The sequence below is a fragment of the Heloderma suspectum genome, chromosome 6 (assembly GCF_057233095.1).
Source record: "Heloderma suspectum isolate Gila_16-S chromosome 6, 16-S_ref, whole genome shotgun sequence".
Classification (NCBI taxonomy): Eukaryota; Metazoa; Chordata; class Lepidosauria; order Squamata; family Helodermatidae; genus Heloderma; species Heloderma suspectum.
Genome location: NC_139463.1, coordinates 19,048,626 through 19,063,416, shown reverse-complemented (window position 1 = coordinate 19,063,416; position 14,791 = coordinate 19,048,626). Strand labels below are relative to the sequence as shown.

The 14,791-nt window shown below is 44.8% G+C and overlaps 1 protein-coding gene across 1 annotated transcript in view; it reads right to left on the bottom strand.

Moving 5' to 3' along the window:
* Window positions 1-14,791, bottom strand: part of ETS1 (ETS proto-oncogene 1, transcription factor) — an 84,831-nt gene that overhangs the window by 6,379 nt on the left and 63,661 nt on the right. Inside the window, exon 7 of the mRNA XM_084803703.1 lies at window positions 389-507. Within this exon, the coding sequence (XP_084659829.1) occupies window positions 389-507 (119 nt within the window). The remainder of the gene's footprint in view (window positions 1-388; window positions 508-14,791) is intronic.

Genomic DNA, 14,791 nt, shown 5'->3' with positions numbered 1-14,791 from the left:
TGTGTATGAGAAAATGTGCATGAAACATGTGTACTTTTGAAAAATGTACACAAATACACTTTAATCCATGAAAAAAGAACGAGCACGTTTCAAAGATGCACACAATTGATGCATAAATTAAAAAAAATACACACGGAAACATGAATGGATTTTCATGCTAAAAGAAAAAAAAGCAAAGCTCACAATCTGAAATGGACTCAAGTCAGAACGAGATTCAAAATGGAATTTGGAAAGCTTTGGCAACCTTGAGTTTTACTGATTCACACATCCCTACAGGCATGCATTGCTGGTGTGTGTGTACAAGCCTCCTTAGTGCCAAAAGAAGAAGAAGAGGGGGACAATGTCTATATACCAGGGTATGTGTACAAGCCTCCTTAGGACTGCATACCTCATCAGGATCGGAGAGCTTGAATTCCCAGCCATCACCTGTCCAGCTGATGAAAGATTGACAGGACTTGTCTGTGAGAAGCTCCAGCAGAAATTGCCACAGCTGAATGGGCCCACTACCTAGGATAGCAAAGGATAGCAAAGAGGGAAAAAAACACATAACCACATTAAAAATGGGACCCATAATGAGGTACCTTGTCCACAAGGACTGATACAAATAGAAAACAGGCACAACCTGAAATTTTGGCTGTGATAAGAAACATTAGGTTTCTACATTGCCTACCAGCCTGCCATGCTAATAATCCAAAGAACCTCAATTGACCATTCTTGGGCCAGACTGAGTCATACTTAGAGAAGACCCATCAAAACTTCTAGGACTTAAGTTAATTGTGACTTACTTAAGTCCCATTAATTTCAATAGGTCTACTGTAAGTATTACTCAATCTGGCTGTGCACTTTGAAGTACACTTATAAAAGGAATAATAACATTATTTTAATTGGGGAGTAGGGATCACCTAAAAAAAGAAGTACCTATCAAGGCTCACAGGTAACTGTCAGCGATGCCAGGAACCTCACAGACCATGGCTAGAACTTGGGCCAGTAGTAGGGATGACAGAGAAATCCACAACAGATTCAAATTATTTTGGATTTCTATAAATCCAACCCACAGATTCCAGAGCAGGCTGGCTTTTTTTCCAAATCATTCAGATTCTGAAGATTTGAAGAGCAGTTTTTTATTTCCTGGGATTGTACACAAAATTTGTTATACAAAAATATGAAAAATAAAAAAACACTGACCAAAATGTGCATTTCTTCCTATAGGATAAAGCCTGAAAATGTGGATTTGGGAGATTGGGGGGGGGGGATTTGTGCATTGCTCATTTTTCTTTCACTTTTGGGAATGGTTGAGCAAATTCTCATCACTTAATGCACATCGGTATTAATGTACATTCTGCAAATGCAGTAATCTGCATTAGCTCATGCAGATTAGCCCTTATGCGCATTAACTAATATGGATTAGCACATTTGTGCAAGTGTGCATTGGCACTAATGTGAATTAGTGCAAGTAGAATGAATTTCTGGTTCAAAAAAAATCCAGTTCTATCAATGAGTGGATGATGGAACGAAAGACGCCTGACAACCCACGAAACACAGACAGAAGTTATTTTAAAAAATGCATGCATACCTAGCTAGTAGGCTAGGCATGACTGTGGGTACTCAAGTCACAGAGTCCAGGAACAAAAATGAATAGCACTATGCAACATCAGCATTAAATCCTGCAACTGGCACTCAGTATGAAGCTTCTGGATTGGTCAGAAACTTGAGTTTCTGCCCTGCCCAAGTCAACAGAGTGTTATCGTTTCCTTGCTGCGGTTCAGGCTCTAAGTTACGTTCCACCTCAAGACTGGGTGCTGCTGCTGGGTGAGCCAGAATTCAGTGGTGCATCCTCCTTGAGTTCTAGGGCCTCAGCTAGTGTCTGATAATGGTAACCTCTGATATTGGCCCTAGAAGGCACCCTGAGAGGTCCCAGCATGGCCCTGAGAGTATCGCAGAACCTCTGCCATGCTCCTTAACAAATATTGTTGTTTTTTAACACAGTGCCTTCACAGAAGACTGGGGTAGGGGCACCATGAACCCCCAAAGGAGGGGTGCAAAACCTCAGGCCTAAGGGCTGAATCTGGCCCTCTGGGGGGGGGCTGAATCTGGCCCTCTGGGGGGTCCTGGAAGGCCATGCCCCCTTCCCCTGGCCCATGCCCAATCACCAATCTTTGGTGGTTTCCCAGCTCTTGTGCAGTTTTTTTCCCCATTCTAAAAGGTGGAAATGCTTCTCCTAAGTTTTACTTACTGACAGTAAGAGCTTTAAGCGAAGATATGTAGATATTTGGCCCCACCTCTTTTGCCTTCTGCCCCACACACCACTGGAATGAAGCCCCTGAGGGCTTCTCTGAAATGGAATGAAGCCGACAAGCTGACAGAGGTTCCTCACACCCGCTTGAAAGCTTTTAGAGGACTGTGTTCTGGTTTAAGCATTGGGGGCAGCCTCTATATACCACAGCTATTAATAAAGGCAGGTATTCTGTTACATGGCAACAACTGCGGGCCAAACTAGATGTTACATGAGAAACAAGCAATGTTACATGTCATATCATCATTGCACTATGCATCTCCAGCTGATGCATGAGCTGAGAGGTGGGGCCATGCGAAGTGTGATGGTATCATGTCATACGGCATGTCTCTTACACATTCTAGTTTGGCCCCAAAGGCAATGGAGGAGTCAGATGTTGCAGGTAGCTATCGCTGCTGAATATCAACGGGATGTTTCATAAGCAAATTTTAAACCCTAGTCCCTGGTTAGCTAAACAGGATTATATTTTGGCATCTGCGCGGAAGGAGGAGTTTTTCCCCTGACATGACAGCCTCATTCCCTCCCACCTGCCAAAAGTTCTTGGCCACAACTTGACCTCCAGCACACTCCTGCCCCCGCGTCTTGCCTGCTGCCTCCCCTGACCTTGACTTTTTGTTCCCTGGCTGTGTTTACTGAGATGTGATAAAGAAGGAGGCAGGTATGAAAATTATTTGGCTCCCTTCCAGGGCGTGTTGATGCAGGAACAAGCTACACAATTTCACCAAGAATGAAACCTTGGAGCCAGTGAGTCAACTCAGTGGCTATTAATGTAAGAAGCCTGTGTTGTGGGTGGCTGGGAGGGGGAACCAAGACTGTGTATTTCACATCTCTGTTTAACTTGCCTTGTGCTTTAAATATCCCCCCACCCCACCTCCCAGGACTCAACGTCAGCAATGCCCACCTTTTACAGTCTGTCCTTCCCTTACACATACAGACAGCCTACAGTTTTGTCACCTGTGTGAACTGTAGTTGTCTGTGTTTGACAGATACCTTAAAAGGCCTCTCCCCTCCCCGGCTCAGTCAACAGCACTCAGAATAGGTCTGTACCTTCTCCTGACATTCTCTCTCTAAAAAAAATACACAGTGGTTTCCTCTCCTGGTTGTCAGATACAGTGTATTATTTGTCATTCATCTCCACTATACAAGCACCCACACACTTTTATTTAATGTAAACCTCACAATGGCTCTTCAATGACAGTTTCCTCCTGCCAAGTTTTTTGCGGCCAAGTGGGCTGCATCTAAACCAGTATGGCGTAGCTGGCCAGAAATGTGTTCCAAATTCTCATGAGCTGAGGTTCTGAGATGTGGAGTAATCCACAAAAAGATTGGATGTGCTCAGCAATTCCAAAAAAAAAGCAACAACAATTGTGTGTTCTTCCACAGCTTTGAGGAACACTTTGGGAGTGGATGCCAGTATAAAAAGATCTTAGGTTCCAATGCTGGATATTCCAGCTCGTTTTAACCATGGATTTATTGAAAGTTTGTGGATGGCATTTAGAATCTGATCTCCCTATGGCTGACTCTGTTCTTAGTATTTGCTCCTTCCTCCAGGATAAAGGTCATAAACTCTTCCCCACTGTGGCAAGATGTACTGATCTCAGAAGCTAAGCAGGGTCAGCCCTGGTCAGTACTTGGTTGGGAGACCGCCTGGGAATCAGGCTTCCTGCACTGAGGAGGGGGATGGACTCGATGGTCTTGTAGGCCCCTTCCAACCCTATTATTCTACGATTCTTCACCTAAATTCTCCATCGCTAAAGTAGGAATTAGTGACATTCCTACCTATAATGAGCTAAGAATTTTTAAGTCACCTGTCACATTAAACGGGTTGTAGAAATTGAACTTGCTAATAACACCAGCATCAACAACAGCAGCAGCAGACATTTCTAATTTACCACTAAACTTTGTCTAAAAAGAGTCCTGCAAAGGTGCAACATTTGTATGGAATGTTGAGAACTTAACAAAAATAAAACCAACTGCAACTATGTAAAAATATGCTGCTTTTAGACATGGTGAATTAACTATGTACTGTGTCTTTAAGTGTAACCCAGCCCCCAGACTCCCCTTGGCCTAGGAGAAAACCCCCTGCAGTCCTTAAGAGGCCTGTGGAGGAGCTGCGTAGAACCCGATTAATAAGCTAATTAAGTTGCCAATGCCTGTGGGGAGCCTGAATTCAGCCATCAACGTTCAACAGGCAACACAGATAACATCGGCAAAATCCTCCCATTTCCACGCAGCTTTAAGTCAAACAGAGCACACAGTTCTGAAGACAAGCCTTAAAAGACCTTCACCGCAGAGGTCACACACTGGCGACTGAGGTTGGCTAGCAACTCTGAAGATGCAGTGTTGTCTATTTGCACCATAACTTGCCAGGCCTAAGGGAACCTAGTTACTACATGCTTCAGCACAATGTTAACTATGCTTCCTTAAAAGTTTCTGGATTTCTATTCATTGCAATCAAGGTTTGACAAGCGTTGCCGGCTAAGCTTTTGCTCTCTGTTCATTCAGTCTTGCACCAGATGAATGGAAGCTGAAACCTCCAGGATTAGCTGAGGATGAATGGGACCAGACCGGTCTCTTGCTCCAAGGAAAAGCCATTCCAGAAAACAAGTGAACTCACCAGGACAACAACTGAAATAGCACTGGTAAAAACAACACAAAAGGGAGAGAATTGTGTGTAAAAGAACTCACACAACTCAATCCCCTTTGATGTTCTTTGTAAAAAGCATGTTACCATCGATTTCTTTATTATATTTGTTAGTTGCTTTATAAAATACAATTCTCTAAGCAACATACCAATATAAAACAGAGCAAATATAAAACAGAGCAAATTCACTTGTGAAGGTAGAATAGAATAAAACTTTATTACAGTCAAAGACCAGCTCAAAAAAGGAACTACATTAAACTTATCTGCCATATATCCCCAATCAAATTAATAGACACTTCAACACAGTGTAGTACTAATGTAATGCATATCAGCCATATTGGGTGAATGGCATTACTCTCCAGACTTTGTCTTTCATCCAACTAGGTAAGTCCGAGCACCCTCAGCATCCTTCTTCGAACACCTATCATGTAGGGATGGACGAAAGTCACTTACTTGTCCTCAAAGCTTGTCCTCAAAGCCGAAATTCAGGCCGGGGAGGAGGCGCCTCGCCTCGTCCGGCCGCGAACTCAAAAGTTTTTTGTTTTTTTTTTAAACGCCCCCGTGATAGGCTACGTGATGATTATCGTAGCCTATCACGGCTAGATCTGCAAAGTCAGCCGTGATAGGCTATATTAATCGTCACGTAGCCTATCACGGGTGACTTTAAAAAAAAAGCGCGTATGCTAATGGCGGCCCCCATAGGGAGCCGCCATTCCTTATTTGGTCGCTGTAGTCTACGTAAATCTTTACGTAGACTACTGCGAAAATAAGGGCAATGCAAATAGCGTTGCCCTTATTTTCGCCGTAGTCTACGTAAAGATTTACGTAGACTACAGAGACCAAATAAGGAATGGGAATGGCGGCTCCCTATGGGGGCCGCCATTATCCGTACACGCTTTTTTTTTTAAAGTCACCCGTGATAGGCTACGTGACGATTTACGTAGCCTATCACGGCTGACTTTGCAAATCTAGCCGTGATAGGCTACGTTAATCATCACGTAGCCTATCACGGGGGCGTTTTTTTTTTTTCTGTTATTGGAATGGTGGCGGCGGCAGCCGGTCGAAAGACCGGCTGCCGCTCCCACCCCGGACGAACACCCGCCGAACCGCCAGCTGGACCCGCCACCGGGAGGGACATTCGCCAAAGGTAAGTCCCGTCCCGGGGGGGGGGGGTGCGGAGAATTTCTCCCCGAAACTTATTCGGGGGGCCGAACACGTTGGCGCTCGGCCCCCCGAAGTTCCGTGGAGAAATTCTCCGCCAACCCTACTATCATGGCTGCAAAAAATTTGGCGACACTATACGTAAATGTCGAATTAGTGTCAGACAACAATATGTAGACATATTGTTGTCCTGTACGTCCCGGAAAGCGATTCATCAGTGGGGAGATGAGTGCGGCACGAATATCTCTATAAAATATACACCACAGCAAAACGTGCTCTGTAGTTTCTATCTGTTCCATGCCACAGGGGCAGAGGCAGTCTGACCAGGGGATCTTTTTGTAACTTGTGAAGGTGAATGAATGTGCATGTGCGAATGCCTCATTGCAGGGGTGGCGAGTGGGAAATAGGAAGCTGCCTTATACTGAGTCTGACCATTTGGTCCATGTAGCCCAGTATTGTGGGCACTATTTTATTTATTTATTGCATTTATACCCCGCCTTTTTTCCTCTTGCAAGGAACCCAAGGCGGCTTACATTATCCTCCTCCTCTCCGTTTTATCCTCACAACAACAACCCTGTGAGGTGGGTTGGGCTGAGAGTGTGTGACTGGCCCAAAGTCACCCAGTGAGCTTCCATGGCTGAGTGGGGACTAGAACCCCAATCTCCCAGCTCTTAGTCCAACACTCTTGCCACTACACCACATTGGCTCTCCAGTGACTACAGTGGCTCTCCAGGGTTTCAGGCAGGTCTTTTTCCAGGGATCGAACCTGGGACTTTCTACATGCAAAGCAGGTGCTCTACTACAGAGCTACGGCCCCTCCTGATAATAGTATATGGAGTCTGCAATGATCCTTCATTATTAATTTCTATGATGATGACTTTTTTATTTTCCCAAACCTTTTAAAAATTATGTTAGTATATTTTTAGACCTTTGCGCTGCAGGATGGTTTTTAACCTGGATTTATTCTATTTTGAACTTAAGTTTTTAATATAACGTTTTACTATGTTATTGCATTTTATGGTTTTAGGTTTTGTTTTGTGACCTGCCTAGAGAGCTTTGGCTAACAAGCAGCATAGAAATGCAATCAATCGATGGAAACTCTCAGGTTCTGGATGAACATGCACTTTACAGTGCTTTTGGAGAAACAGATTCTATACGTTAAAAGCAAAGGAACCGTACGACACTGGAGTTCAGGGTACAGATAACAAGTTGCCTTTTGTGATGAAAACCTCAATGCCATGGGCCCTTTGAAACTAATCTGGAGCCTTTCAGCCTCAGACCACAGCAGAATCCATCATGCCCATTCAATTTTGGGCAAGGCCTGCAAGAATGGAGCGCCTCCACCCACGAGGAAGAGGGAGAAAGTTCCGGGCTGCCCCTTGACTGCTGTCTGTCGAACTTTGTCCTGGAGAAGGAGCACAGACTAAGAATAGAGCCAGTCAGAGGGGGCTCACATGCTCAGTGCAACTTACAATGACCTCCCTTGTCTCGCTTCCATCGTAGTGAAGAGAGCCCTTCAACAGTGGCCATTGGGGAGCGTCACACATTAGGAATTCTCTAGCATCACCAGGAAAATATGACTCGTCAAATGGATTATGAAATGGTGACTACAGTGGGAACCCTGTTTAAGGAAAGTCCCTGGTTGGGGGCGGGGGGGGAGGGGATGAAACCAGCACACTACCATAGACACCCTTCCAGTCACTCTCACTGTCCTGTTTACCATGGACATCCCCACCTTTCAGCTATTCCCAACCTGGTGCCTTCCAGATGTGTTGGACTACAACACTTACCAATCCTAACCAACATGGCCAATGGGGATGTTGGGAGTTGTAGTTCAACACATCTGGAGGGCACCAGGTGGGGGAAAGCTGCCCTATTTTGTGCTGCCTGTCCCTGGTCAATCACTGACCCTTCTTATTTTATTGTATTGCCTTTTGGCAATGCGTTGTTAAAATGCTGAGACAGTGAGTTGCTTGTGCTGTCATTCTTCAGGACTCAGGTCCCTCTTGGGGTCTCCTAGGAGTTACATTTCTGAGTGAGGTGGGCAATGTGTCTACTGTACATACATGTAAGTGGTATTTAACAAGATAGTCAACTCCAGATTCTGCCAAGCTCCACCCATGACCTGTCCAATTCTTCCAGGCTCTGCCCATGATCTACCAAATTCCTCCAGGATCTCCCAGTAACCTGCTGAATTTGGCTCTGCACCAGCTAGGTGCATACATACATACATATATGAGAGAGGGAGGGAGGGAGGGAGGGAGGGAGGGAGAGAGACTGGTAGCTGTAATTGCCCTGTGCCTGCAATATGCATCAGGATGCAACAATCTCAACCATACCATACTGACCGATTTAACTCTACAGAGTAACTACATACCTAAAATGCAGCTCTTCTGTACATCTGGTTTAGGGAAAGTTTTGTTTGTTCACTTGGGTTTTATTTGACCTCATCATGCTCTTTTTTTTAATTCATACGGCCAATGGTGCTTGCCTGCAAAGCATGCAGTTATAAAACTGAGAGCAATTCACTTCTGCTTTGCACGATATGGTTTGTGGTTCCAATGTGACAAAATACCAGGCAATACTGTCTCATGTTAAATCATTTGCAATGAGGATTGACCGGAGGGTCTGAATCTATTATGTAGAGAATAAATAAGTCAATTAGTAGCCTGCCTACCCAGACATACCTACATGTTAGTAATTTATTGCACATTAGTGGCTGGAAAGAAGAAAAAAACCTTTGAAATAATTTACAAAAGCTTCTGTAGCTGGCCAAACGGAGGCAATTTTTGCTCATGACAGGTGACTAGTCTATTTCGAAATAAATACTAGCCCATCTGTTATCTCCTATTCTTGTTCTTTAATTGACTCATTCCATCCCTGTTTCTTTAAATCCCTGTTTCGGTATTCTTATGAGTACAAAGTAATGTGTGGAGGGCACAGTCAAAGATTCCCTGTGACTTTAGCCCAGGGGTATTGAACCACTTTCAGCTCGAGAGACAAATTCTGTTTTGGAGAAATCCTTGGGAGGCCACATTCCAGTACTGGGTGGAGCTGAAGGCAAAAGAGGGCTGGACCAAAAATAGGACCATATTTTAGCTTAAAACTCCTACTGCCAGTAACTAACCCTTAGGAGAGGCATTTCAACCTTTTAGAATGGGGTGAGGGGAGCGTACAAAAACCAAATAATCGGTGGTCAGGGGAAAGGAGTTGGGGCCATGAGAAGGGAGTGTGGCCATCTATGGAATCCCAGATGGCTGGACTGGAATCCCAGGCAGACCAGGTTTATACTGAGGTTCGGCTCCCCGGATTTAGCAGATGTGCATTTATCCAAATGCGTGACCTGGGACACTCCATTTTCCAGGGAACCTGATTGGCTCAGTGTTCGAAGCCAGGATATCCAACCCCAATCACTTCCCTCCACGCATGCACTGAGTGCCTGACCACAGCTCAACCTACTCCCACCTTTTTTGGGGGAGGGGTAAGAATGTTTTTCCCCTAAGGCTACCTTTGCAAAACAGCTTTCTAGGCTTTAATTTTAGCACACTCATGCAGAAACAGGAAAATCAGCAGGCAGAATCCCCCAAGCAAGAAGTCAGATTTTCGCTTGCTTTGAAAATGGGAAGCAAGACATGCAAGCAGCACATCTGATAGTGGCTTATCCCCTCTCTGCAGTGAGAAATGCCATGAACTGAATGGGGACTGGTGCACCATTTGGATGTACCCAAAAAGAGATGGCTCCGAATTGTATCCACATCTGTTTAGAATTTGTGGGAGATCAGAGCCAAAGATTTGAAGCCTTTTTCAAAGTATCAAGATGACTCAGAAAGCATTATACCCTAGAGCTGCCTTCCCCAACCAGTGCCCCCTAGATGTGTTGGACTGAAATGCCCATAATGTTCAGCCAGCATTGACCATGCTAGATGACAATTATGGGAGTTGCAGTGCCACACATCTGGAGGGTACCAGTTTGGAGAGAACCTTTTCGGGAGGTTATATTGAAATTGGGGTGGGGGTATTGGGAGTCCCCAGCCTTATGTTATGATTTAGCTATTCTGATGGCTACACAGGATAAAAGACCAACACTGTAATTGTCTAATTTATAATACAACACTTGTTACAATTTTCTCTAAGTGGCAGGACTGAATGGTAAAACCACAGCCTTTAAAAAAATAAATAAATTGCAACACTGGCCAACCATGAATGTGAAGAGCTAATTTTGTTCTAATTTGCAAGTGTCTAGCAGGTGGCACTCGAGTTACTGAAGCAATTCAAGGACACACCTTTAGGCTTTTTTCATCCAATTAAAGACAACCCCATGCTGGAAACAGTAAGCATGACTTAAAATGCACATCATTCTTTGCAGTCTATGGGTAAAAGCAACCCTATCAGTAAGTTCAAAGCAATCACTTATATTGTACAAAGGACAGGTTCAAATAGGTGAGAGGGTAACTGCTGTTCACAACTTCCTGGAAAATTTAATGCCACTTAGGTTGGTCTAAGAGATAGTGAGTTGTGATCTTTCCATGCATCTGTTCTGAATCCGGACATTCAGTCAACCAGTCCCCATGCTGGGGTATGGGGGCAGGGGAAACAAAACAAAATCATGCCAAAACTACTTAGGAATTAGAAGTCGGCTGATAGCAGTAGATTTCTACCATCTCCATACTGCAGCCCTTAAGGATCGCTTATTCATTGCACATAAGTTTCAGCCTGTTGCCCACGTACCATGCAGCTTCTGTAGCACAGTGCCCACTATGCCACTCCCCTGAACAATTTTGCTTTTTTTAATGACACTATAGACAAAGTCCGTCTAATCAAAGCTATGGTTTTCCCAGTAGTAACGTATGGCTGTGAGAGCTGGACTATAAGGAAGGCTGAGCGCAGAAGAATTGATGCTTTCAAAATGTGGTGCTGGAGAAGACTCTTACGAGTCCCCTGGACTGCAAGGAGGTCAGATCAGTCCATCCTAAAGGAAATCAACCCTGACTGCTCATTGGAAGGACAGAAACTGAAGCTGAAACTCAAATATTTTGGCCACCTAATGAGAAGAGAACAGTCACTGGAAAAGACCCTGATTCTGGGAAAGATTGAAGGTAAAAGGAGAAGGGGACAGCAGAGGATGAGATGGCTAGATAGCATCACCGATACAATGAATATGAACTTGAGCACACTCCGGGAGAGAGTGGAGGACAGGAAGGCCTGGCGTGCTATGGTACATGGAGTCACGAAGAGTCGGACACAACTGAACGACTGAACAACAACAAATGACTATTTACCATGTTGACTGGCAGGCCTCTTAATTCATATTTTAAATGGTATGAGCTGATGGCAGCTCAGGAAAACCTAGCTTGACCCAAACAGGAAACTGACCATTGCAAATACTGTAGTGAAGGCCTAGAGTCTGTTTTTGAATAACAGCAGGTTCCAGTTCTGGGCCTCAAATGGGCAGAAGGGTGGCTCTATTAACTTAAAAGCAAATTAACTTAACCGAAAGGTTTTGGAGGGGGATTTGAGGAGGACACGATACCAAGAGAGTTCATGGCAAATCCCTCGGCCACAGAGATGTTCGCATATAAAATAAATGGGAAAACCTTGGATCATTTCTCTGAGCCAAGCCCTGTGCTCCAAACTCAGAAAAAAAGGCCCACCCATCCCCACTCTTGAGATCCCTGGAAGCTCTCCCTCCCTTCCCCTCTTTCCTGATCTTGCAAGCAACAGACGCAGGAGCAGCAACAGGAGTGTGCAGGGAGAGGAAAAAGGAGAGGACAAGAGAGGGCTTTCCCCCTTCCTTCCCTCCTTTTTCATCACCTTGATGTGCTGGATATCAGCACATTAGGACACAAGGCCTACAGAACTATGAAGGAGGAAGGGAAGGTGAGAAATCTTCCCCCTATCCCATGCACCCCTGCTGCCACTCCCACTGCCAAGTATGTGAAGAGGGAGAGTGTTAGGGGGACAGGGTAGAGGCTGGAAGGGAACCTTTCAGAGGCCATGAGGGCTGGTGGGCAGAGGGGAAGCCAGAATTTGTTCTCAATCTCAGGTTTTAATCCAAGATGGAGCAAATTTCCAGGGATTATGGGTATCCAAAACTATCTGGCTGGCTGTGTGATTGGAAGCAGAAGGCTGGACTAGATGTTTATTCCAATCTAGGGCAGTTCTCCTATACTTGTAAAGGCAAGTTTGATTCCCACCTCTACAACTGTGAGCGAGATCATAGTCAGCTCCTGTCCTCCATTATGTGTTCCTCATCCTCTAGCAACAAAACTCTTTCACACCAGCTGCCTTATTCCTTCTTGCAGGTTTCCCACAAGCAGCTGGTTGGCCACTGTGTGAATGGAATGCTGGACTAGATGGACCCTTGGTCTGATCCAGCAGGTCTCTTCTTATGTTCTACTCATCCCTAGCTAAGAAGCACTGAAGAGACAACTGTGTTTGGAAGTTGTTGTTGTCACCCCCTTTCCCCACCTCCACTCCTCCAGACTAATCAGCATGACTCATCATCAGATTAGCGTGTTTCAGCTGTTGGAGCTGTTAAGACCACCTGAGTGTGGCAATTGGTCAGAAACTGTGAAGTTTTGTGAACTCTCGTGCAGCGAACATTCTTGCTCCAGAAGTGAGAGAAAGAGAGAGAGAAATTGCAGCAATGTTTCTGAGCAGCCATGGCAACTTGTGAAATTAGGTCAAGATGTGGGAGCAGATAATGGAACTTGAAAAGGCTGCCTGTTTGTCACCAGCTTGAGAAGACATCAAAAGCCAAGTGGGGCTTCCGCCAAAACACATCACCTTCTCAGCTAGGAGGTAGATATCATCAGAGGGCTATGCCACTCTGGTAATGAAAACACACACACAAACACCCTCCTTGCTAGCCAAACCATCAACAATGCAAGATCAGCATAACCAGGCTGCTGTTTTTCTGTTTCTTCATTTATTGCAGAGATAAAGAGTTTGGGACCACATTTCTTGAAGGACTGCCTTTACCCACATCAGGCTGCCTGCCTGCACTTTAAGATCAACAATGGAGGCCCTTCTCACTTGACAACCTTTGAAGGCAGTTAGGTGGGCAGGTACACAAGACTGGGCCTTTTCTGCAGTGGCCCAACACCTCTGGAATGGGTTGCCATCAGGGGTCCATCAAGCCCCATCACTGCAGGCTTTCAGGAGGGTCCTGAAGACTTACTTGTTTACTCTGGCCTTCCTCTGATTATGTTTTATTGGACTGTTCTGGACTGTAGCTGCAATTGTGTTGTAGGTTTTTAGTACTGACTGGGCCAGATGTTTTATGCTGGTGTTTGTTGTTTCTATGAATGTTTGTTGTTGTATTACTGTGTTGGTTCTTATTATATGCATTTTATTCTTGTAAGCTACCTTGGGAGGACTCCTGCCCTGAAAGGCAGCCTAGAAATATTTCAAACAAACACACACACACACAGAGACAGTGAGTTTTTCATTCACCGTAATTTGGAAGATGCTCAACTATTAAGTTAGCATCTCTCTAACACATTTTATATTTTCAAAGTGCTTCACATAATATCATGTTGGTCATTTTCCACAATAGCCCTGTAAGGCAGGCCAGTATTATGATCATCACCTCCATATTAGAGGGAAGGGAGGTGAGGGAATTCAGGTTAAGAGTATAACAGCTTGCCTAAGTCCACCTAGTGAATTCATACTGGATGCCATTTGAAGCCAGAACCTCCTGACACACAGCTTCCACCCATAACCACTACACTTACACCAGTTCTCAAACTACCAGCTTTGATACTGGTTATGCTCCAGTACTTTTTCCAGTCACTGTTGCCTTCTTATCTGAAATATTTTCTAAAAATTCTGTGTCAAGGTTCTTGGAGGTCTCGTCAGGCAGAAAGGCAGGATATCCTACTCATCTTTCTTGTTGGACCTGAATCATAGATGGCCATCAAGTGGGAGAGAGGCATCATAGATGGTAATCAAGGGGGAGATAGGAATCATAGATGGCCATCTAGGGGGAGATAGGAATCATAGATGGTTCCTATCTCTCCCTCTCATCAAGGGAGAGATAGGAACTGGAGACCAGCAGCCCAGAAATCAAGCCAAGACGCAGAACTCAAGGTAGGGAGCAGGGTGGAGTGGGGGAGCTGTGAAACGAGGACTCAAGACCTAGGAGTCAAAACCTGAGATACCTCCGAGAGCCAGATAAAGACTATCACTGCCCAGGCAAAGTCCCAGCCTGTACAGGAAGCCCTTATAGTCTTCTTGGTGAGGACAGCATATGGTTGGCCAAGATGGGTGGAGCCATACCTGTACTCGGGAATCCTTTACTACCAAGAGAAATGCTCCAACATATAGCCCTAGTGGCGGACTGCTTGGTGCAGCTGTCCAGATAGCAGTGGTGCAACACAGGAAAGGTTTGCAGGTATGGATGCTGGAGAAATTTGAGACAGACTAAATGAGTTCGGATTTCTAAGAAACCAGCCTGCGGAATCCACTGTAGACCAGCCCCCTCGGGCCCATGGACTCTGTCGACTTTCCGATCTTTTTTTTTTTTTTGTCCATTTCCCCAAAATTTATGCAAATTTATTCATAGGAAAATACTCAAGTTTCTGCTGAGACTGGTAAATATACACGGGAAAAGTTGAATGGAATGGAGGACAATATGCTAAATGGTACATACTAACATAAATTATGGAAATTGTTGTGAACCCTCTTATGGA